Source organism: Mustela putorius, unplaced genomic scaffold, assembly GCF_011764305.1.
Source record: "Mustela putorius furo isolate JIRA1106 unplaced genomic scaffold, ASM1176430v1.1 tig00003853_pilon_pilon_pilon, whole genome shotgun sequence".
Classification (NCBI taxonomy): Eukaryota; Metazoa; Chordata; class Mammalia; order Carnivora; family Mustelidae; genus Mustela; species Mustela putorius.
In genome coordinates this window covers 37,837,614-37,861,669 of record NW_025422005.1, presented here as the reverse complement: position 1 = coordinate 37,861,669, position 24,056 = coordinate 37,837,614, and the positions used below count along the sequence as shown (strand labels likewise).

The following is a 24,056-nucleotide window of genomic DNA, read 5'->3' as shown; positions in this document are numbered from 1 at the left end:
TGTGCAAATGAATAGCCTCTTCTCTTTGAGTCACTGCAGGAAAGATCGAGAAGCACTGGCTGAGCATGAAGGGCCCAGTCTTCTAGCTGCTCTGCCTCCTTTAGGCCCCAAACATGTCTTCCCTCTCTCGGATGGTGAGCAGAGAGCAGAGAGCTAGTGTAGCACCCTTGCATCCATAATATACTGTCTGAGGATTTTTTATTACCTTGTCAAGACAAAGAGCAATGGACTGCATTTAAATTCAGGACTGAACCGACTGCAGCATCATGTCTGAATCCTTATAGCGGCCTCTGTTCTAGCTTGGAGAACTGCCCCAGACTAGGCTCTACTAGGGCAACGGTCCCCACCCATTCCACCTCCTTCCAGTGCTGGGCCTCCCATGTACTTAGATGGGAAAAGAAAGGATAGAGCATGGTATGGGCCCACACTGCTCTCAGAGCATAGGAATGTCTGAGTGTAGAGAGGGCTAGAGCAAGTGGGGATGCCTTCCTGGAGGTGGTGAGCCTTATGATAAGATTTAACAAGGTGCGGTAGCTCACAGTGTCCAGGGTTTTCACTTACACAGGGTCACAATGAATCATCACAACAATTCTCTGAAGGAGGAACAATTATCCCCATTTTATAGCTTTAAAAACAGAGGCTCTATGAGATCAGATAACTTGACAGAAATGCACAATGTGGTTGGAGAAGTCAGGGTTCTCCAGAGAAACAGAAGCAAGAGGATGTATATAGAGAGAGGGATTTATTTTAAGGAATTGGCTCACGTGCTTCTGGAGGCTGGTAAGTCCAAAATCTGCCGGGCAGACCAGCAGGCTGGGGACTGTACAGTTCACACCTGAAGGCTGCCCATTTCAGAACTCACTCTTGCTCGAGGGAAGTCAGTGTTCTGTCCTGGTCATGCCTTCAGTTGACTAGATGAAGCCCACCCACAATATGGAGAATAATCTGCTTTACTCAAAAGTTCACCAAGTTAAGTGGTAGTTTCTTTCAAAACATCCCTCACAGAAACATCTGGAGTAATGTTTGGCCACTTAAGCAGCCATAGTGTCCCAGCCAAGGTGACACATAAAATCAGTGGTCACAGTGGCAGAGCTTGGATTTGCCCCAGGTCTGTTGGCTATAGATCGTGACCCTAAAGACTTCACAGCACACCAAGGGAACTCTTCCGGGCTCTAAAAAAGAAGAATTCGAAGTGGTGGCATGTGGTCCCGTTTAAGAAATTTCTATTGAGGATCTTCATTGTATCTAGCTCTGTTAATACTGAGATTTAAAATGAAACAAAACCAAATAGCATCCACTCCCACAGTCTGCTGAAGGAACTTACACAGTCAGGTGGTGATGCAGAGAAGTCCTTCCGGGCAGTGGATCATCATGAATAAAGCAAGCCTCAGTGGTAGGACTGAGTACGGTAAGGAACTGGCCTGTCTGGAATGGCGAGTTCATACCACGGAAGCCCAGGAAACACAGCAGGCTGTGTTCTCTGGAGCCGGATAATAGCCATGAGTGCAATAGTACTACAGAGCCAGAGAAGGTCAAGAAAATAGCATGAGGAAATGATGGTATTAACAGGAGAAACAGATGGTGTATATAGGAGGAGATGGAGAAGGGGAGCCAGGTGCGCTTACCCTAGACCAGTGGGCCCTTCCCCTTAGTATGATTTTGGAAACGTTGCAGAGCCCATACTTCATTCCCCAATCAAGAGAGAAAGCTGCTGGTTAGCAGGGATCAAGTGTTTCTCCCACCTGCTGACTTCTCAGTGAAGGTGCAAAATTAAGAGACTTGATTAGGCAGCAGGCATTGCCTTGAGTATTTTCCCTAAAAAAACACATGAAGAGGATAGGACAGGATTACTGTTCTCGTTAGACTGATGAGGTCATCAAAAGTACCTGAAATGATCTGACCTCAGAGTCCAGGCAATCACTGTGGGACTCCACAGCCGGGGCCCTGAGCCGCTGAACTTTGCTGGGCTGTGGTGTTGGGAGGGGCCCTGGATATTCCAGCATCATGGGGAGAAGAGAGGAGTAAATGGAGAGGCAAAGAGGAAAAACAAAGAGTTGAGGAAACACGGGTCATTTTTGGAAGATTTCCACATCTTACCAAGGCTGGACTCAGGAACAGGTGCTGGAAACAGAGACATAACCATATCCGGAAAAACAGAATGCCAGCCAGAAGAGACCTCAGAAGAGACGGTGATCACTTGCCAGAACCCAGCCCGAGCTAGAAGCCCAGCTCCACTCACTGTCCAGACTGTTTCTGTTGGCACTGGGAGAGGAGTCATTTCTTACTGCTAGCAGTTCCCTCTGCTGGACTCATCCCTACAAGCAGGCCAGTCCTTCCCAGTTAACCCTCCATGCTAGGATGGAGTAAACCCAGGAGAGGGCAGAGATTTCCTGGTTTGCTCCCATCTGTAACCATTGTCTTACCTGGTGGGAGGCATCATCTGCTGTAATTAGGCTTCATTAAAATGCTGATTAATAACATCTTGCCTGGGCCAGGCAGATGCTGGGATTGGCCTCTTCAATGTAAACGTGAGTGTTCTTTGCAGCCATTTACACACAGTTAGCACCTCTGCAGGGCCCCGCAAGGGAAGGAGACCACAGGCTGTTCAAATGGCCTTGCACAAGGAAACCCAAGGCAAGGAGATGGCAAGAAATGGAAGTGGAGTCTGGGCGTGGAGGGTCAAGCAAGGCCAAACTAAGCTCCCAGTCTGGGTTACTGATGAAACCACACCAACTGGTGGCCCATGGCTGATTCCTTTCTGCAGATGGTGGCTTTGGCCAAGAGAATGTTTGCTGGCTGGGGAGTTGGCTGGTTGGTCGGTTGGTTGAGTGTTGAGTTTGCCATAAACCTATTGTTTTGCAGCTGTCACTGCACACATTTCTATGATGGGCCCACTCCTTGAAGACATATGAGTCTGTGACCCTTGTGTACCTGATAGGTAATAGATGAGGCAGTGAAAAGAAGAAATATATAGGCAGCGGGAGGGAGCAAACAAAGAGATAGAAAGGTACGGAGCGGGAGTGGGGATCAGGTAGTTATCACAGGCCCCAGAGAGGATGAGGTGGAGCCCAGAGGTAAAGGCAGTGTGAGTGTGTGGGTGTCCTCGTGTCATCTCCAGTGGTTGGAGTGTGAGTGTAGGGGGCTGAGAGAGGTGGGTCAGGTAGGGCTGCAGAGGAGAGGACAGGAGCCAGTGCCCAGAAGGAAGCCTTGAATACTGTGTTTAATGGGCTAGGGCTTGACCAAGAGAAAGTATGGAACCCATTAGAAAGGAGTTTAAGTCAGAGAAAAACAGTCTTACCTGTGTCTTAGAAATGTCACTCTGCCAAGTTGACGTGAACGGACTAGACAGCAGCAAGGAGAGACCAGAGGCTATGGGGATAATCTAGAAGCGTGACCGTAAGGCCCAAACCAGGGCAGAGGCAGTGCAGTAGGGAGGAGAAAAGACTCGAAAGTCAGTTCTGGGGGAACTCAGTAGGAGATCCACTGGTTTCCTTCCTTGAGAGAGACAGCCGTGTTCCCTGTTGGTCACAAGCCTGCTGTCCTGTCCATGGGGTTTCCGGGAGAAAGCACACAAATGGAGGAAAGCCGACCTCATACCCAACTGTCTAAAGAGAAACCAGGGCTCATGAAAAGCCAACATTCAGTGTGAGGGACATGAGAAGAGCTTGGCTGAGGTCTTCCTATCTCTCGTCCCTCGGGTCTCACCAGAGCAGCTGAACTTTGCCAGCTTTTAATTTCCTCTCGTAGGTCCGCTCAATCTTATAGACCAGAGTGCTAGGCTTCCCAGAGATCAGCCATGTTCCCAAAGCTACTGGTAGGCAGAAGTTTTTTGTCATATCTTTTCTATATTTAAAAGTTTATTTCTGTTTCTCTGTGCCTATATGATTGCTGTCTATAAGACATTTTCTTTGTCTCTCTCTCACACAGTGTCTGTCTCTTTTTGTCTCTGAGATTTTCTATGTCTTTGTGTGTTATTTCTCTCTGTGTCTCTCCCTCTCGGTGCTTCCATTTTTTCCTAGTTCATTTTCTCCCTCCTCCAATCTCCCCCTCCCCAGTTCTGCTTAGACAAATGACTCAGGGATGGGGCCAGTCTCTGCCCGGTGGCTAGGCTAATTGATGGCTGCTATGGAATTGCCTAAGCAAGGAACTCTTGTCATTAGCAAGTGATGGGTTGCCTTGGCCTACAACTAGGAAACCTTTGAAATCCTGCATCTAAATTGCCATTCTTTTGACTGCTGCTAGTGATGCTAATTAGCTGTGTTAATTGGATGTTTTGATATTTGAAGAGCAAAGCAATCCAATTCCTTCCTCCAGAAAGCCAAAATTATTAATGAACTTGGCAGCAGCCTTGGCTCTCTTTCCACAGTGGGCATGGCCAAAGATTTGGGGGCAGGGGAAGGGGTGTTTCTGAGGAAGTATCTTGCCTGTCCCTAGGGAGAGGGAGAGGCTGAGAAGCTGGCTATGGAGCTTCCCAGTGGTGAAATCACACAGTGGGACAGAAGGGTCTCACATCTTGAGACCAGAGACCAGCATAAGGAATTTGGCTCTACTCTGCCATTATCTGCCCTTTTTGAAATTTTGCATCCCAGTGCTGAGCATAGTGCCTGACACACAGTCATCATCTAACACATATGAGTCAGATTCAAATCCCAGTTCGACCATTTTCTGGTTTGATGATTTGAGCAAAAGTTACCTCACCCATAGATTTCGATATTCCCTCCTACTACATTTTAGTGGACAGTTCTGATCAATATAATTTTCTTCAAGTTGCTATATCTTCACTGATGCTTTATGATCCCATCACAGATGGTACCTGGTACCTCATCTGCCCAACCTGCCTCTGGATCTGGATTATAAAACAGAATGATTAAAGCTGAAGAAAAGATAGGTCCAGGCTTCTGTGGGAACACAGAGAGCAGATCAAGTAAACAACTAAATTCAGCCTTGAGGAATCTGGGAAGACTTCCCAAACAGGACAGATTTTTGCGCTGGGTTTACAAGGGTGATTAAGCATTCACCAAGAGGAGAAGAGGAAGACATTCCACAAGGGCCCAAAGGCCCAGAACTGTGGATGAACACCTCACTGCTCTGAAATAAGAGACCTAAGTGATCTCTTACAGCAGTTTTTAAGGGAGAAAACTATAATCAAGGGCAGGAACAGGAATCTAAGGAAGAAAAGCCTGGGTGTGGTAGCGTTGACTTGACAGCTCACTCACCACTGGAAGGAACATTCTTCAGGAAGCCAAGCCCACAGCCTACAATCTAGGTAACTGGCTCTTGGGATGTTTTCAAACACCACGAGAGACACCCCTGAGACAGATTGATCCTGTGTTCCAAAGACATAATACAAAGATTAATGAGTGATTACAGTATCTTAAAAGTGTTGATAGAACTAATGTAATCTGCCCCTTTAAAGGAGGGAAGGCTGAAGGGACAGAGGAAAATGGAAGGAAGGAAGGAAGGAAGGAAGGAAGGAAGGAAGGAAGGAAGATTTCTTAAAACCATAATATTTGGACTCGTTTCCAGTTTACAAATGTGATACTCCTTCTTCGCATACCTCATACTTACACAGACCATCAGAAATCTAGCAGGAAGAGATTTTTGGAAGAATAAAGGCACAAATGACAATGGAGCATTGGGAGTGACTGGCACTGGAATGTGCCAGGGCATGGGATCAGTACGGGGGAGAGGCTGGATAGGTGGGTGGGGGCCATATCACAAGAGGTTTTAGGTAAAGGAGATTGGCAATTTATCCTAAGGGCAACGAGGAGCCTTCTTCGTGTTTTAAAAACAAAGAGCTACACGATATAGAGATGTTATAACATCTCCTTTGATTTCCTTTTCATAATTCCTGCTAGACAGTGAGCTCTGAAAGGAGCTCATCATATGTGATTTTTATCTGCATCTCCAGGACAAGGAACACAGTAGGTATTCACAGTTGTTGACTGACTAAAAGGGGTAATGACTTGTTCCATGTCACTGTGAAAGTTGGTGGCAAAGGTGGGTTTGCCCCCAGGCCAGAGCTTCTGCAGGTATACTACTAAATCATACATCCCCAGGCACCAGGTCTCAGCTGACTGAGGGCTTTGGATTTGAGTGCATCCTGTGTGACATGATCTAAGGACAGGGTCAATTACCTCCCAATCTCTCTCTATAACACTAAATCCTTTCCCTCAGAAAGCCTGAGAGAATCTAGGCCCAGCCTTAGGAAACACTTTGGCCTCTGATATCCTCACAAGACCCACTGATGTCTTGACCCAGATGTTCTCTCCTAGGGAACCCTTTGCCATTATCAGATATTTAAGGATCCCCATGGCTCAAGGCCTGAGGGATAGAAAAATGAGTCAGTTGCAGTTGCTGCACTCAAGGACTGGTCTGAACCTGAACGTGTCAAGACACAGAACGGGGTAGATGCCTCTCAGTATCCACGGTGCCCCACATCCATGGGCTGGGGTCGATTCCATGATGGAGTGAAGGAATTGAGGAGACAGGGAAGAAAAGACACCCTCTATACCTTACATCACAGTAAGGAAGCTGCCGGTATCATCAAAGAAAGATCGAATTCAAAGGAGGAGAGAGTTGTTCCCAGGAACAACTTTCAGAAATTTCGTGAAGGATGTGGTAGAGTCTGGGCTAAGCCTTGAAGAATGACCAGACTAAGATGAAGGTGGGGAGAGAGCATGAGCAGAGGCACCGACTGTCAGTAATTATCTAACAAATGACCATGCGGTGCCTACTGTGTGCCATGTACCATGATGAGCAATAAGGATCCCAAGCAGACCACCCAGAATTTGCCATCCTGGAGAGGGAAGAGGCAGGAGGAAGTAGTGTGTGTGTGTGTGTGTGTGTGTGTTGGGGTAGATGGGAGGAGGGCAGTGGTATGGGATTAAGAGAAGGTCAGGAGGAGACTATCAAGTTTGTTAGGCCCAGTCCAGAACCATCAAGGATCTAACATTTCAGGTCATGTGAGGCCTTTATTCTCTACCTGCCATAAAAGGTGTTTGATGAGGAAGGGAAGAAAACTAGCACTCACAGAGCTTCTGCTATACACCAGTGAAAAGTGCTTCACATACAATATTCTTATTTAATCTTCTAAACCACTTTGTAGTAGGTCTGTGTAGCCTTGTTTTACAAATGAGGAGGCCAATTTTAAGCAACTGGTTGGCAGTAGAATCTTTGTGACTTCACAGTCCTTGATTTTTTATTATTACACCATGCTGACCAGACAGCATGCTCACTCTATACCTTCTCCTGTGCCCTGGTTGATAAGGGGGAGAGGGGGAGGGTGTGTGTGTGTGTATGTGTGCGTGTGTGAATATGCAGGAGCCGGCTCAGATATGCTTGCATACAGGTACCAACTGTGGGCTAAGAGAGATTCTGATTACTTCCGTCCAATTAATGCTCTGCTCATTCTTGCTGTCTCTTTGTGATTAGAATTAATTGCTGCTGATGACACTGTGTAGAAGGGAAAGGACGGTCATCAGCAGTTCCGCTTGGGGGATAAAAACATTGTAATGCAAAACAAAACTGGTTCCCCAGGACTTGAAATAGGAAATTCTCTCTGCTGGAGAAAGATTAGGTGTTCTGTGACCAAAATCAATATTCTGTGACCCTGTTCCGGCAGAAGGACAATCTGTTCCTATTCTGGTCAGCAGTACAGATAAAAGGAAATGAGGCAATATATTTATTTGGAAAATTGGTTGTGTAAAAAAAAAAAAAAATGACCGTGTGATTTTGCAAATCTCTTCCTCATCTGTAAAATTAAGAGGTCTGATGAGGTGAAAACTACAAGGTCTGGTGTTCGTCAAATTTTTTTGGTTGCCAGTGACAGAAAACCCAATTTGAACTGACTTAAGTAAAAAAGGGAATTAATTTGCTCTCAAAACTTTAAAGGAGTACTCGTTTTAAGCAGGCCTGGATCTAGAGACAGTGTCTTCAGGACTCAGTCTCCAGCTGCTCTGACAGACTCTCTTCCCCATGGAAACAAAATGGCTGCCAGCAGCTCCTGGGGGACATCAAGTCCTCTCAGAGTTAGAGGTGATTCCCTCTCTCACAGGTCCTAGAGTTGAGTCCCCTCGGACATATGCACACCTGACTAATCACTGGGGCAAAAGGCATCTAGTGCTCAGCTTGGCCAGGATTGGATTGACTCTAGATCCTCATGGTCAGTCTGGGCGGGGTTGGCCCCTTCTGAGCCTCAGGGACTAAGATGGGGGTTTCAATGTGGAAAAATGGGGTGTTGTTAAAGGGGAATAGATTAAAAGCAGAAAAACGAAGCAAGATAGATAACCGCTGTTTTACGCACCTGCTCAGAGGTTTTATGTTTCTCTAACCATAGAGTTCAGCCTAGAATATAGGAAGTTCAGCAAAGTTTAGGAAATACTTGGAGTCAGGAGATGCGGTTAAAGGCAAAAAAGAGGGTAAAGTATTTTTGAGCACCTCCTCTATGTGACAGTCCCTACTGGGTCCTTTCGTATTCATGATGTCATTCAGTCCTCACGATACTCTAGTTAGGAGCTGTTGTCATCCCCACTTCACAGATAAGGCAATTTAGGATTAGGGGGTGAACCGCTTGTCTAGGGTTTATTTATTCATTCATCTACTTGTTTTTCCCACAAACATGGTGGGAACATGGTGGAGTCATATTGGGCTGTGCGGAGCTGAGGATGGGGACGATGCAGGCTCTGCCTACAGGAAGCTCACTGTCTAGCTGGGAAGAGAGAGGCAAAGAGCAGTGGAGATCGTGGGTGTAATCGTCGGTCCCAGCCAGCTCTGGGCTGACACCCAGCTCTGCCCCCTGGCTCCCAGGCCCAGCTCCTTTTTGTCCCCTCCCAGCTCCAGTCTGGGGCTCCTTGCTCTGCCTAGATGGGACATTGTTTGGAGAGCCTTTGGCTCAAGAGGAGTGTGTGTCTCTGGAGGCCCAGGAGTATTCAGTTGGTTTCACCCTCTACCTATAACTAGCTAGTTGTGGGGGGATCACCTGCCTATGAGTAGAGGGACACTGTTTCCTCCACAAAACCTTTTCATCTCTGCATCGTTGCCTTTACATGGACTCCTTGGAAATATCTATCACACAGCGATAGAGCCTCCTTCTCCTCTTCGGCAGATGGCCCTTCTTCCAGGAACCCTCATTCTGGGCTTTTCCTGCCTTCCTAGGAGTGACAGAGGAAGAAAAAGCCACTTTACCTTTGGGAGTTTGTGATACTTGCTTTCAGTCTTCTTGTGCCAAGCCCCACAGTTCCACATTTCTCTTCCCACAGTCACTAGAAAGGAGCCTCCAATTCTCCTCCCAGTGAAGTCCTCAAACACCCAGAATTCCCTCCAAATTCCTACCATTAGCAGCAATATAGCATCTGAACACCAAATGTGCCTGCACACTGCTGGGCACGGGGAAATGAAGGTGAGCAAAGCAGACCCAGGTGTTACAATCACCAAACTTGGTGGTCTTGTAGAAAAGAAAATTATTTACCAAAAACCACATGGACACATAAAGTTCTAGACGTGAGAGGCTTAGGAAGGGGTGCCAGGGGCCCTGGGAGGTATAGGATGGCAGCCACTGACTTGTCCAGGAGGTCAAGGCTTTCTTGAAGAAGTGCAAGTTGGGCCGAGGGCTGACGAGTGAGGAGATGTTACCTGGAGGCAGTGAGGCCGAAGGTCTGTGACACCCTCTCAGACACAGACTCTGCCACAGGAGCATGAAGAGGCACGTAGCTGGGTTAGGAAGTCCTGTTCTCAAGGGATAAACAACAGTAGGGGTCACAGTGTGACTCGTTTGTCTTACTAAAATAAGGCAGGTTGGAATGAGACGTGGAACAGGCATGTTTTATATCCTGAACTGAGCAGATCCTGATGAGTGTTTGTCGGAGGGAGGGAGGCCATCAGGCAGACAGGCCTGCTGGCCCATCGGCGCTGTGGGAGAGTAAGAACAGAAAAGCCCCTAAGAGAACATATTCTGTCCTTTAAAAAAAAAGGATATATGTGTTAGTCTCATGGGGAGTTCAAGCCCGGCCTCTTACCCATCCTGTCAGGGGACTCACTTCAGCTTTGTCTGACAAGAAACTAAGATGTCCCCCAAAGACCAGGAGATGCAAGGAAATGCCAGTAACTAGACATTATGGTGGAGCCCCATTGCAGGAATCATAGGAATCACTTGGCAGAATGTGTAGCAAAATAAAATTAGACAACCCTCCTACTAAGGAGAGTGCCACAGAGGGATTCTAGGGAACAAAGACCTCCCTGGATTCTAGAAGCCATGTTCAGACTTCATATCCAGGATCACTGGTGACACCACCACCTGATTCCCCAAGAGAGGAAGGAACCTGGTGTGCTACCCTGGGTGCTTTTTCTAGTCTAGCCATCTCTGCCAGAACCCTACACTCAACCCCCAACTCACATCCATTTTATGTGACCAGTATTTCTAATTCGGTCTCTTCCTTCTAGCCCCATGGTTAGTGTCCTAGCTCAGGTCTGCCCCATCTTCTCTGTCTCCCCTCTTGGTCCCTCCCAAATCATCCTCTACCAGGGCCACAAGAATGATCACTATGAAGCCAAATCTAATATTCTCTCTCCCTCCCTTAAAACCTTGCCATGGCTCCTTATTACCTGCAACATAAAGTTCACATTCGTGATATCACACAAGGCACTCAGGACCTATCTTTGTGTATTTCTCTTGCTTCCTTCTTCATCTTCCTTCTTCATCTTCCAATCACAGCAAATGTCTTCTGTCTTAGAGGTGATCACCAGGCCTCAGCATGCTTGCACATGCCTCCATCTCTGGTCAGGGATCCCTTTCCGTGCATGCCATCATCCCCCTGTTGCCTGGGCAGCTCCTTCTCTTTTGTCAAGTCCCCCAGCTTCCAACCTCATTCTACCTGTGTTTGTTGATTGACTCCCTCCCCTACTGTGATGTACACTCTGTGAGCACCTACTCACCATTGGATCTCAACATCTAGAAAATTACCTGGCACATAGTACATTCTCAATTATTTGTTGGCTAAGTTACTTAATGCACATTCATTTCAAATCAAGGTCAACCACCCAGTTCAGTGCAGGGGTTACCTCCTCTAAGAAATCTTCTGGGGGTCCCTCCACTGTTAGATTTTACTTTCTGTGTCCCCGCTTCCCTTGCTTCCCCCTGCCATCTGTAGTTTTTGTCTACCTGCCTTCTGTAAGGGCTGCTCAGGACACAGACTAAATTCTCATTTCCAAATCCATAACATCTAGCCCACAGCCTTATACAGCAGAGAATAAATATTGAATAAATGAACGTGTTCATTTTAAGACAGTTAAGATAATAAATAATTATAACATGATAATAATTTCCACAAGCCTCAGGCCTTGTCATTGGACAGACTTAAGTTTTGAAGCTTAGCCTCCAACTGCTAGTTGAGTGATGTTAGACATGGCACATCCCCGAACCTCAGTTTACTAACCTGTAACATGGGAATAATAAAATCTACCTTGTTTGTGCACAATAAATAATAGCACAGTGCCTGGAAGATAGTAACTGATCCCAAGTTCCATCCCCTGAGTTTCAAGTTCAAGACAACAGTCAAAAAGAAAGTAACACAAGGGCAGAAAAGAAAATCATAAAATGTTAGAGCCAGTAGGGCCCTAAAGATTAGAATTTAAGGGATAGGATCATTTCTGTTTTGCTTAAGATGGAACAAAAATGTCCCCAAAGGAGAATTAAATGTAAAGAGGTAACCACGAATAAGGTATTATAATAGAGTTTCACTGTGTATAGCCATCCCTTGGTGAAACCCTGAAACAAGCTGAATTCCTCCTAATTATACAAGCAGGAAAAGTGAAGCCCAGGGGGGGTGGTGGGGGTGGGGGTGGTGATGAGTGACCTAGTCCAGGTCGTACAGCTATTTGGTAAAAGCTGACATTCAAACATGGGTCTCTGGACTCCCAGGATATTGCTTATTCCGTTAATCCATGTATGTGGTTCAGATTCCAGGCTGAATCAGAATCAGAATGGAGAATCAGAACGGAGACACAAGGAGCAAGGGAATGGGCTTCTTTTAAAGATCAGAGACTCCATATCCTGTTCCTTTAGTGGGCCTCTTAAATTCTAAGCTAGTTTCAATTATTACTCTGCTTTCTGGCCAAGTAACTTAGCCACTGAATGGCCCACCATTCCATTTGTAGTCACTTCCTAGGGTCCATCTTCACGGAGTGTCCTTTTGACCCAATGACTGGACTGGCACCAGCAGGATCTCTGAGGTCTCCGAGTTAATGCAGATGTACTTGTGACAGGGTCGACCTACCGTTCTTACATTCTGAGTCCGGGTAGTTGCACTCCCCAGCACCACCCAGTTCTCGCTAATGCCAGAAGAGTCACGGTTTAAAAAGTGAATGAGTCAGGAAATGAGAAGGCATATTATTACCTGAAGGGAATGATAAACTCAAGTATTTCCATCCAAATTTAGAGCAGAGATTCTTAACTTTCTGAAGGATGCAGATTTCTTTGAAAATTACACAAAATTGTGAATATTCTCCCCAGGAAATTTCACACACATATACATAATGCTTTTGCCTATGATGCCAGAGGGTCTAGGAAGCTGCTAGTTCCCCAGGTAAGAGCTCCAAATCTAGAAGCTCGCAAGACATCAGAGCTGAAAGGTTTCCAAACATCAGCAAGTCAGCCTTTCCCTGAATTTCACAACTGGAAAACTGACACCTAGAGCACCCTTGTCCCCCACACAAGGGCATGCAGCCCCCTAGAGACAGCTGAGGCCTGGAGCCAAGACCCATCAGAGCTCCTCCCCCTTAATACACCTCTCTTCCCCGGCCTCCCTGCCTGCTCCAAGACGCTGCCGCACAAATATTGACTTTGGTCTTTAGTCTTGTTTTTATTGTGCGTCAGTGGAAGCTTCTGAAAATACCCAGGCACATCTCAGAGAAATAGAGCCTCCTCTAGCACTGAGCCACATCCAAGCCCCACCAATCGCTGAGTGGGGCCCAGTTGGGCAAGCACAGCAGACTCGGTGGGCTGACTTCTAGAGCTGTGGTCAGCCATCAGTGGGGAAAGGGAGCCACTGCTAGGAAACTGCTAGTTCCCGGAGTGGAAGAGGAGGAGGAGTGGGGAGAATGCACAAAGCAAGCTGGAGTGTGGGAGGTTGGGGGTTGGAGATTAACATCCCTCCTGAGAGAGGAGTGGGTCTAAGATAGACAGGCTGTAAATGCCAGCTATCCAGGGCTAGGGGAGTGGGAGGCATCTCAGAGGTTGATGTGTGCAGGGGATAGAGGAAGGCCACTCTTCCTGCCCAAGTGATGGGGAAAAGGTTTAAGCAACCATCCTAGGAGGTCAGTACAGCTTGTGAGGACACATTCCTTTACCCTTCCCCGGTCTCCAAGGAGCACTCAGGGATGAGTTTACCCAGGTAGGGGAGCCGGCGCTCCTCCCAGTCAAGCCTTCGCCATACCTCTAAGGCTCCCATCCATTCCCATCACCCCCATTTCACCTGCTGCACGCCCACCAGATACCGCGCGTCCCTTAGACCAGTGGCTCTCACCCAGGGGTGATCTCCCACCACACACAACCCAGGGAATGTTTGGCAATGTCTGAGGACATTTTGGGTTGTCACAGTAGGGAGGGGGGTTTGGCTCCTATCTAAGGGGAAAAGCCAAGGATGCTGCCAAACAGCCTACAATGAACAAGGCAGCTCCTTCCCACGGTCCTCCAGCCCCAGACGTCGAGAGTGTCTGGACTGCGAGCAGTGTGAAGGCAGGACCATTCCCGTTTTGTTTACTCTATCCACCCAGTATAGTCTACATGCCTATTACACAGCCCAGCACAGAGGAGGTGCTTAATAAGTACCTGTTGAATAAATAACAAGTCATGAATGAATGAAAACCTGTCCAATCTGGTCTGAAGTTCAAAACCCCCCAAGGCCATCCTGTCCAGACTCAGGCACATTAGTCCTAAGGTCAGATCTCCATCTGTTCTAGCCCAGCCAGCTTCCAGCTTGATTTCTCTTCCAAATTCCCCATCGGAGTGATGGGTACTACCCCCATGCCTGAGAAGGCCTGCCCTGATCTGGGTGTCCGGAAAGGATATCCTCTTCCTAGGATGGAACAGAGAGAAAGTGAGGACTAGATCAGCACTAGAGATCATTTAGCTCACTGTCTAACCAATTTTATAAAGAATAAACCGAGGCACTCCGTATGGAAGGGACCTGCAAGACTTTATCCCTGAACATGCAGAAAATTTTAAAAAATAATTTCTTCTCTCTCACTCTCTCTCTCTCTCCCTCCCTCTCTCTCTCTCTCTCTCTCTCCCTGTCTCTCTGCTCCTCTTTTTCTCTCTCCCACCTTATCTTGTTTTTTGGTTCATTTTTTTTTCTTGCTGCTGTGATAGGCCTAACATGTGTTACATGGCTCTGGAAACAAATTTGAATGTGACCTACCCTTGTCCTCGAAGAGCTCATGCTTTGTTGGAAGTGACAGGTTCATAAATAACAATGATAATAGAGTTTCTACCTGCCAGCACTGTGCTAGGTGCTTTGGATACGTGACTTCTAATCAACCCAAGAGTCCTTCGAGGTAGGTAGCCTTACCCATTTCAGAGACAAGAAAACTAAGGCACGGAGAAGTTGAGTAGTTTGCCTGAAGTCACACAGCTAGACATGTAGGAGCCAATATTAAAAGTCATGCTTTTGGGACTTTAAATCCCACATTCTAAATAGATGCTCAGTGTGATCCAGTGTCAGGGGACAAAGCCTTGGCCGGCTTATGGAAGGCCATGAATGCCAGATATAAAAGTTTAGATCTTTCCCTATAGGTGACAGGGAATTGGCATAAAGTTTTAAGTGAGGAAGTGACAAGGTTAGCAGTTATGAGAACATCGCTCTCAGTGAAAATGATGGGAAACTGAAGTCAAGAAGACCAATTAGGCTGAAGCAATAGTTCAGCTAAGAGAAGGCTCTGAAGTAAAGGAGTAGTAGTGGGAGAGGAGGAATGGCAGTCCATGACACGTTTCGGAGATAAAACAAGCGGCATGTGGCCGGTGCAGGTATTTCCTGCCCTTAAGAGGTAGCAAATAATGTCAACTTAAAAAGACTGGAGTTGGACATGTCTGGGTCCAAATCGGGCAAATGCACTTGCTGCTTGTGCAGGAGGCACTGAGCATCAGGTGGGGTGGGGGCAGGGTTTGAGCACCCCACAAGATGTCTAGCACAGAGCCAGAACTGCACTCCTGGACACGCGGGAGTCTTTGTCCTCCACTCCTAGCCACCCAGAGAAGCTCTGCCTGGTTAGTGACACCGACACGTGTCCAGATGCTGACTCCTGGAACCCATCAGTGTCACCTTATGTGGAAACAAGGTCTCTGTAGATGTTATTGTTAAGGATCTCGAGGGAGGAGTTGATCTTGGATTCTGGGGGCAGGCCTGGCATGCAATCACAGGCATCCTTATAAGAGGGAGGCAGAGGTGCCTGGGTGGCTCAGCCAGTTAAGCATGCTAGTCTTGATCTCGACTCAGGTCTTGATCTCAGGGTTGTGAGTTCAAGGCTCATGATGGGTTCCACATGCACTGAGCTCCACACTGAGTGTGGAGCTTATTTAAAAAAAAAAAAAAAAAAGAGGGCAGCAGAGGGAGATTAAACACACACAGGAGGAGGAGGAAGGGTGGCCACGAAGCAGATCCTGGAGTGATGAGGTTATAGCCAAGGCTCATGGCAGCCACTAGAAGCTGGGAGAGGCCAGGAACAGCTTCTCCTCTGGGACCTCAACAGAGCATGTACGCTGTGAGCACCTTGTTTTTAGTCCAGTGAAATGGATTTCAGACTCATGGCCTCCAGAACTGCGAGAGAACAAATGTGTGGTGTTCATGATGACTTATTACAGTGGCCATAGGAACCAGGCCCAGAGCCCACCTTGGCTTCAGGCTTGGAGGATCAGAGCATCGCCCCCGCCATGTCTGTACGCACCTATCTCCCACCTCCGCTCACAAAATTCCTACCCTTCTGAGTTGCATCTCATGTGTTGGAGAGGAGGCCCCCCGCCCCACTGCCCATCAGCCTGTCTCTCCCTTCCTTCTCTGCCCTGCAGTCCTCTGCCTCTTGCTGGCTCTGCCTCTGTTTCTCTCTCCACTGCTCCTGTGCCACTCTCCTCTGATGCCTGCATTGCTCTGTTTCTGCTTGTCTCTTTCTGTCCCACTGGCTGCTTTCTCTTCCTCTCTCTCCCTCCTGGCTGTCTACCTCTCTCTCTCCGATTCTTTCTTTACCACGGGCTTCCTATTCTTCTGTCTCTGTTCCTCACCCCATTTCTCTCCACTTCTCAGCGCCTCTGATGATCTTCTTGATTTTTCTGCTCCATCCTGATGGGTTTCTCTTTGTATCTTCCCGGCTCTTTCCATCTCTTTCTCTTTTGGCCTCTGCTGCTGCCTGTCTGTCTGTCTCATCCTCCCTTCTGCTCTGTCTCTGTGTCCTACCCCTCCCCTCTCTCCCACATTCGCAGCCCCGCCCCCCTCTGGGGTGCCTCAGGACTCACCTGCGATTGGACAGGACTCTGCTGTGACCTCTACAACCCCCAATGCGGCCCTTCAGAGAAGGATCCGTCTGTTCAGTCATGCACCTACCTGTCCCACACGGTGGAGGTTGGGTGAGGGAGGCAGGGACCAAAGTTATTTCACTGTCACGTTGTTCTTCTCCCTTTACCTAGAGGCTCCTCGACAGGTCCCTCTTAACATTCCAGCAGCACTGTCAGCCTTGCCAAGGAGAAATCTACTTTTCCCTGGCCTGCCACTCTGCAGAATTAATCTTTCCCCTTTAATGATAATCATCTGTTGCTGGGAGGGGCAGGAGTATGAGAAGAGAAGGAATTCTAGGCGGAGGTTTTAAACAGGGAGAAAGTAGGAGTTCGTTTTCTTATTTGGAAGTCAGATGATAGCAGGGAAAGAGTTTCATGAGGACTGAGACCGTGTTTTTCTCGTTTTTTTTTTTCTCTGTTACTCTGCTTTTCTATTCCCTATGTCCCATCTCCTGGAATAGCATCTGGCATGCAAAAGACAATAAATATATGAATGAATGAATGAATGAGTCAACGAAGGAATGAATGAATAGGCTTCAATCCTCATATCAGTTCTTGCTGCACCTCGCAGAACAAGTCACTTCCAAGTTGTCATTTGCACAATAGGGCTGGTAATCAGAGCTGCCCACAGCACACAGCCACAAGGACAGAGAAGGGAAGTATGGGAGCTGGTGAGAGGGCCTGGACCTCAGCTCTCTTCAGGGCAGGCCAGGTGGGCTCGCTGGTGGTTCTGGAAGAGCTGCAGGAAGTGAGAAGTATAGAACTGGCTGCAGAGAGCCAGGGGCAAGGAGCAGGATGGGGAAGAGACAGGAGGATATGTGTGAGATGTGTTGCGTCTGGGAACCCTCAGGGAGGTAGAGAGAACCTTTCTCGGGAAGCTGCTATGTGCCAAGAAGGAGGTATATCTGACTCCCATCAGGAGGCTCACATCCCTGAGGTTAACTCTTATCTCTAGTAGTGGGGTTGGGTTGGATTTGGCAAGAGCCCAGTAATGAAATGGCTGGTCAGAGCTTGTGTCTCAGATGAGGAGGACCCTCACATTTGGTGCTGGCCAGCTCCTTCAGCTCCAGGCACGCTCAAACCCCACCTTTCCCACAAGGCCTCCTCTGACCACTCTGCTTAGTGCTACAGTATGCTCCTGTCCCCAGTGCTCCCCTACTCTGCTCTTTATGTTTTACTTCATAGCACTTACCACTTTCACTTTCTGGCATTCTCGAAAACTTACCAATGTGTTAGGTTGACAGTTTGTCTCCCGTAACTAGAACAGAAGCTCCACACCTACAAAGATCTTTGTGAGTTTTCTTCGCTCTGTATCCCAATTGCCTAAAACTACTGGGCACGTAGTAGGCTCTCAGTAAATATTTGTTGAATGAAAGAATGGGGAGGGGATTTTTCATAAGCCCATTGTATGGAACACACCATGTTAAGCTGGATAGGACTTGAAGGACTCTACTTTTTACCCACAGAGAAAGTAGTCTCAGAGAAGGGAAACTGCCAAGGTCACATGGCAAGCTATTGGCTGAAACCAGGTTGGTCTCTTGAATTCCCCCTGAATCGTGCTCATTCAATGCAACAGATCCTGGGCCCCAAGACCAGAGAATAGAGGGTCCTGCAGTCACTGCCACTCCCCAAGACACCTTGGGACACTCAAGAGTGGGTCTTCTCTGAGAGTGGGAACAAGAGGTGGAGAGCTTTGCTGAGTAGAACATACCATACAGTCAGCAAGACCTGTGGCATGAGTAATCCCAAAGGGCTGGTAGCTCAGAAACCATTTCCATGATCTGATTCTTTCCCTATGTCTGATTTAGGACCTAGATGCTTAATGTCTCATTGTCTTCTCCAACTCCAGATGAACTCCTAGTCTCTCCCCTCACCCTGTGTTGTGCCACCACCCCCAGACTTCTGCATTCCCGATCATGGCACCCCATGTGCCCAGCTGCTCAGGCTAAACATGCAGGAGGTTGCCCTTCATTCCTTTCTCTCCTCAGGCCCCACGGCTGACCTGCCAGTTCCTGCCCCAAGACATATCTTCCCATCTCTACTGCCTCTGTCCTGGTCCAGACCATCCCACCTCCCTCCTCCATCTCTCTCCGTGACCCCTGCAGTAGTCTCCTGGCCAATATGCCTGCTTTTACTCTTGCTTCCTTATTTTTAGTACAGCAATGACCTTTTAAAATGATAAACCAGACAGTCTCATTTTCCTGCTTAAAATTATTCAGCTGCTTTCCATTCACTTAGAAAATCCAGACTCCTTCAGATGACCCAGTATAAGGCTCCACATGATCTCACTCTTCCTCCATGCCAGCCACCTTTCCGACCCTCTCTCATACCCAAGGACTCTTCCCACAGCCCTTCCTTGGCTCTGCCTCTCCTCAGGGAGGCCTGCCCACGTGCCCTATCTGAAGCAGCACCCCCATCACCCTCTCTCACAGATCCTGTGCACTTTCATCCTACACTAGTTCAATTGCAATTATATATTCATGAAGGTTTTTATTGCTTTGTTCTATGTCTCCACTTCTAGACTTAAGAACTATTTTCTGGGTTAGTTTTTTTGTATCATCATCATCATCATCATCATCATCATCATCATCATCATTTTTACCACAGTATACCCTGAGCCTTCCAGAGAACTTAAACATAACAGATGATCAACAAATATATTTTCAGTGGACAAATACCACCATAGATAATCACATCAAATATTTTTTATTGCCTACAGCATAGAAGTTTAATGCCTTAAGTTGGCATTCAAAGCCTTCACTGATCAGTCTGCAGCCTACCTGTGCAGCCCCAACTTTCACGCTATCCTGAGGTGGCCTGGGCCCATGGGCCCTTCTCAATCTCATTTATGGCCCAGGGTCATATGTCCCCACCCCACTCCATGCTTCCACTGATGTCATCTCTCTCTTCCTCCCCTTTGTGATTGGTCCTTGACCTTCACATCTTTGTTATACATCCACTTCCATGAAGCCTTTTACAATTCCCCCAGTAGGAATTCAACCTCTGACACATCCACAGAGCTTAGAGTTTGCATGTATGATCGCACTCCAGAGAGGAGAAGCCATAGGCACAGTGGTAAAAGACACTCCGTTCCCAAGTTACCTCCATCACTTTCAAGCCACGGGGCTCCAGGTCATTTATGCAAGTTTTCCTCTTTACAGTTTCCTCTTCTGCAAAATACATGTGGAATTGTACTTTGCTTTTGCAGGGTTATGGTGGGGAATGGCAAGAGTAACTACACGGTGCTGTGCTTGGGGTAAGCTCAAAAATAAAGAGTTGCTTTTGTGAAGGTGACCAGTGCAGCAGCCTGTCGGTGACATAGTTGGGACATGCTAGCTTCCTCCTCTACGCTGTCAACTGTCCTTGTCTAATTTCTCTGTCTCTAACCCCAATCCCTGTCACTGTGCCTCCCAGTATACACATGGGAGGAGCCCAGGGAGTGTTTGAATGAATGAATGAATGAAGTGAGTAAATGAATGAATGAACAAGTGAGAGAGAATGAACAGCATGTGCCCAAACCTTCCTTACCTGTTGAAGTGTCCCAGGAAGTACTAGAACTCCTGACACCTGCCCTTTAATTCAAACAGCTCTGAGCAGAAGTGGCCAAATCAGTCTGGGTTTCACCCCATCCTGGACACGCTCCCCCGCTTCTCTGATTTGGGAGTTCTGATCCCCTCTGCTGTCTGTTCCTGCCCTCTGTGAGAAACAGATCAGTGAGCCCCATAAGAATATGCGGAAGATGACAGTTCCAGCTTATGGGACTTTCAGAGATTGGTGGAGGTGCCATGGGCTGGAGGGAGTCTCTCCTTCCTCGCGTCTCCACATAGTGGCCGGGCCTCCACCTGCGGCCCCTCTGTGGGCCCCTCGGGGCTTCCCCTTGGCAGGGCAGCCTCAGGGCAGCTGGACTGCTTTCATGGAGCTGCAGGACCCCAGCTGGAGTATTCTAGCAATCGAAGGGCAAAGTGACAACTTCTATGCTGACCTTGCCTCGGAATTCCCGCCAGGTCCTTCTGACCAGTTCTGCCATTCTTGTAGTTACAAGTGAGTCACAAGCCCACCCAGATTCAAGGGGAGGAGATATGGACCTCAGCTCCCAATAGAAGGGCGGTCAAGGTCATATCCTAGAATAACATGGGAGACATTTTTGGAAACTACAAGGTGCCATACATAAAACGTGGCAGGGCCAGGATTCCAAAACTTCTGCCATGCCTTTTGAGCCAGTCGAGGAGACCTGTCCTTTTCCGTGTGGCCCCGTCACTCTTACTGTGAGCACATACAGTGGTGATGCGGTTTCCCCGAGCTGACTGGAGCCTGGCTGGGTGAAAGCAGCAGACCAGGGTCGGCTGGGCAGAGAGGCGATGCCCAATGCCAGCCTGTGAACTTTTTAAGGAGGAGGACAGGGAAGGTCGGTCACATCCAGAGGAAGAAAGCAGGTGGCAGCTGGAGAGCACGGTGAGCCTGCAGCGCGTCTCGCTGTCATAAACAACTTGTCTCGTGTTTTTCCTTCTCCCACCAGGCACTGGCCTGGGATGACTCAGTCCTTGACAGAAAAGGTGCCTTCGTGTTGAGAAACAGCCCAGGGTGGTAGAACATTCACTGCTCTGGAGTCAGACGTTCCTGAGTCGGAGTCCCAGCTCTACCTTTGCGGGCCAGGCAGCCTGGGATAAGTTCCTCAGTCTCCCCAAGTCAAAAGGAGATTAAAATGCCTTCCTCACTGGATTGTTTGAAATGCATACAAAGTATACATGTGTATACAAATGTATACATTTGTGCATTTGTATACTTTATATATATTTGCATACAAATGTATACAAAGTAAAGCACCGGTGCCATGCCATGCCAGGAACATGGGAGATGCTCCACAGATGCTCATTTCCGTGTCCTGGGCCGTGTCCAGCCCCAGCTCAGGGCAGTCTTGAAGACAGTGGTAAGAACTTTTTTGACCATTCCACAAGCGCAAGTCCAGCTCTGTGACTCTGGATGGAGTGGTGGCTGAGACCTATCCCCTGATGTGACAATGAAACTGAGGTGTCTGGGGACAGAGAAGAAGAAGTCAGCCCCATAAGCCATGCTCAGGCAGGAAGCATGGCCTGGAAAGATGGGAGGGTGTGGGCAAAGGCCCAGAGGCAAAAGAGGTTCAGTTGCTGGAGTGTGAAGACCAAGGGCAGTGAAAAGGGGGACACCACAAGCACAAAACTAAGAAAACAAGCAGGGGCCCAGCGAGTAAGGACCTTGGAAATCCAGTTCCAAAATTTGAACTTTAAAGGCAACTGGGAGCCACTTGGGAGTTTTACTCAGTTGGATGCAGGGGTTAGCTCTGCATTTTATAGCATCCCTCTGACTGTTGTAGGAAATGGAGTCGAGGCAGGAAAGACTGTGGCAGGAAGACCCATTAGGAGGATGACAGTAATCCAGGGGACAGGTGATGTTGGCCTTTCCTAGAGGGACAACAGGGGAGTGATGTGGGCAAAGTCAAGAATGAGGAGGTTGCTCAACAGTGACAGTTCGGATGTTCAGAGCTGAGGGAGAGGAGAGAAGAAAGGCTTTCAATGAAGTCAGTTCAGAAGTCATGGAAGCATAGAAGCAGAGCACCCATCATAGCCCTGGGGAGAGGAGTATCATGGAAGGCTTTGCTAAAGGGATATCACCTAACTGGAGAATTGATGAGCAAAAATTAGCCAAGGGAGGTGGGAAGGCACTTCAAACAGAGAAGATAGCTCATGTGAAGGCCCAGAGATGTCAGCTATAATGCACAGAGCAAGTACTCTCTGTTGTTGAATAGATGACTGGTCTGCCAATTCGTACTAAAGTGCCAATGGTTGATACAGAACTGGCCCTTTCTCCTTCTCTGGGGAGTTCGTACTTTAACAGGTCAAGAATCCTTGCCCTAAGGATTCATGATTGGTAGATTTCAAGGTAGAACAGGGACACTGGTGAGAGGATTTTACCATTGTCCCCTCTGGGATTATCAAAATAGATGACTGTTCTCAAAGAGTCAAACAGACCCTAGTCTATACACAACAAAGGATCTCTTGACCTTGGGTCTTGCTTATCTGTTTCCACCCTGAGCTGCCTGAAGCCAGATTGTGGAAGCCCAGTGATTCCCAAAGGGACGCAGTGTATTCTAGAAGCTATGAACATAGCTTTGAGGTAAGAGTACCCGGACCCATAACCTGATTCCTCTCCTTCCTAGTCCTGTGACCCTGGGCAAATTATTTAGCTTCTCAGCACCTCAATTTGCTCATCTCTAAAATGAGGAAAATAATAGTATCTAACATTCTGTGAAAGTCAAAAAAGACAGGACCTACAAGAAGCTTAGAAGGATGAGTGGTGTCACTGTCTCTGTTCCTGCTGTTGTTATTACTGGCCCTCTTTTCATTCTGTCCCCATTTCCTTCCAAAGTTGCTCCTTGACACATGTGCTTGCAGATATGAAGCTGGGAAGGAACGTGGCAAGAACGTTTTTGGATTATTATCGGCTGAACCCGCTGGTCGAGAAAGTGGCAATTCCCATGCCGAGGCTTCGGTAAGTGACAGAGCAGAGCCGTATGGTTTGGGTCCTACTTAACTGGCTTTGTGTTCAGGGACAACTTCCATCGGCTTCTCTCTGGCCCTCAGTTTCCCATCTGTGGTGGGGGAAAGAAAATCCCTGTCCTGCCCGCCAGTGGATGGGGCAGAAGAGCTCAACAGCATGTTTTGTGACTATAAAGTATCATCACAGCATCAGACAGTACAGCAGCATCAGACAGTATCGCATTTCTGGGTCTCCCATGGGAGTCCATAGGGATGGGAGGTGCTGGGGACTGAGTGTCGTCAAGTTATTCTGGGTGTCTCCATATGCTACTTCATCTGGTAACTCATCCTCTAAGATTCCTACTTCATCCAGGCTCATAAGATTTCTGATTCCTCCCCAAGTGGGGACAATGGCACTTGCCTAGAAAGTTATCATGAGATGTGTGTTAAAGCACCCTGCACATTGTTAGGCATACATGTATCTGCAAAGGTAGGAGAGTCCCCTTCCCTCAAGATGTGAAGGTTCAGGGCTGGGGAGGACACAGCCCAGCCCTAAGAAATTTTACATCAGGTCTTCTGTTGGAATCAGCCTTTTGGGCCACTAAAGAGAAAAGGTCAGGGAATGAGTATCCTTTCAGAGGGCTAGAGCAGAGACCAAAGTGCTGTGCATTCCCATGCCTCCTGGAAGTAAGCCCGGTGAGCATTTGGACAGTGACTTCCAATGGCACCTAGAGTATGCTAGCCCTGCCCTAACTCTTGGCCTCATTGCCTACTCTCTAGTGATCCAGCCTCCCTAGAGGACGTAATGATGTCCAGCTTCCTTCTGCCAGACCATTCTTCCCATTGACCTTGCCCATGAACTTGCCCATGTGCTTTGCTGCCTCAGGGCTTTACACTAATGCACCTTCCTCCATACCCTGTTATTAACAAAGACACTATTAATCACTGTTACTTACTGAGCAAAGTACTTTTTGTACATGGTCTTATTTATTCCTCATAGATATTAT

At 47.8% G+C, this 24,056-nt stretch overlaps 1 protein-coding gene across 1 annotated transcript in view; it reads left to right on the top strand.

Moving 5' to 3' along the window:
* The window catches only part of AGBL4 (AGBL carboxypeptidase 4), a 1,601,862-nt gene that overhangs the window by 1,571,257 nt on the left and 6,549 nt on the right, over positions 1 to 24,056 (top strand). Inside the window, exon 12 of the mRNA XM_045064492.1 lies at positions 22,966 to 23,062. Within this exon, the coding sequence (XP_044920427.1) occupies positions 22,966 to 23,062 (97 nt within the window). The remainder of the gene's footprint in view (positions 1 to 22,965; positions 23,063 to 24,056) is intronic.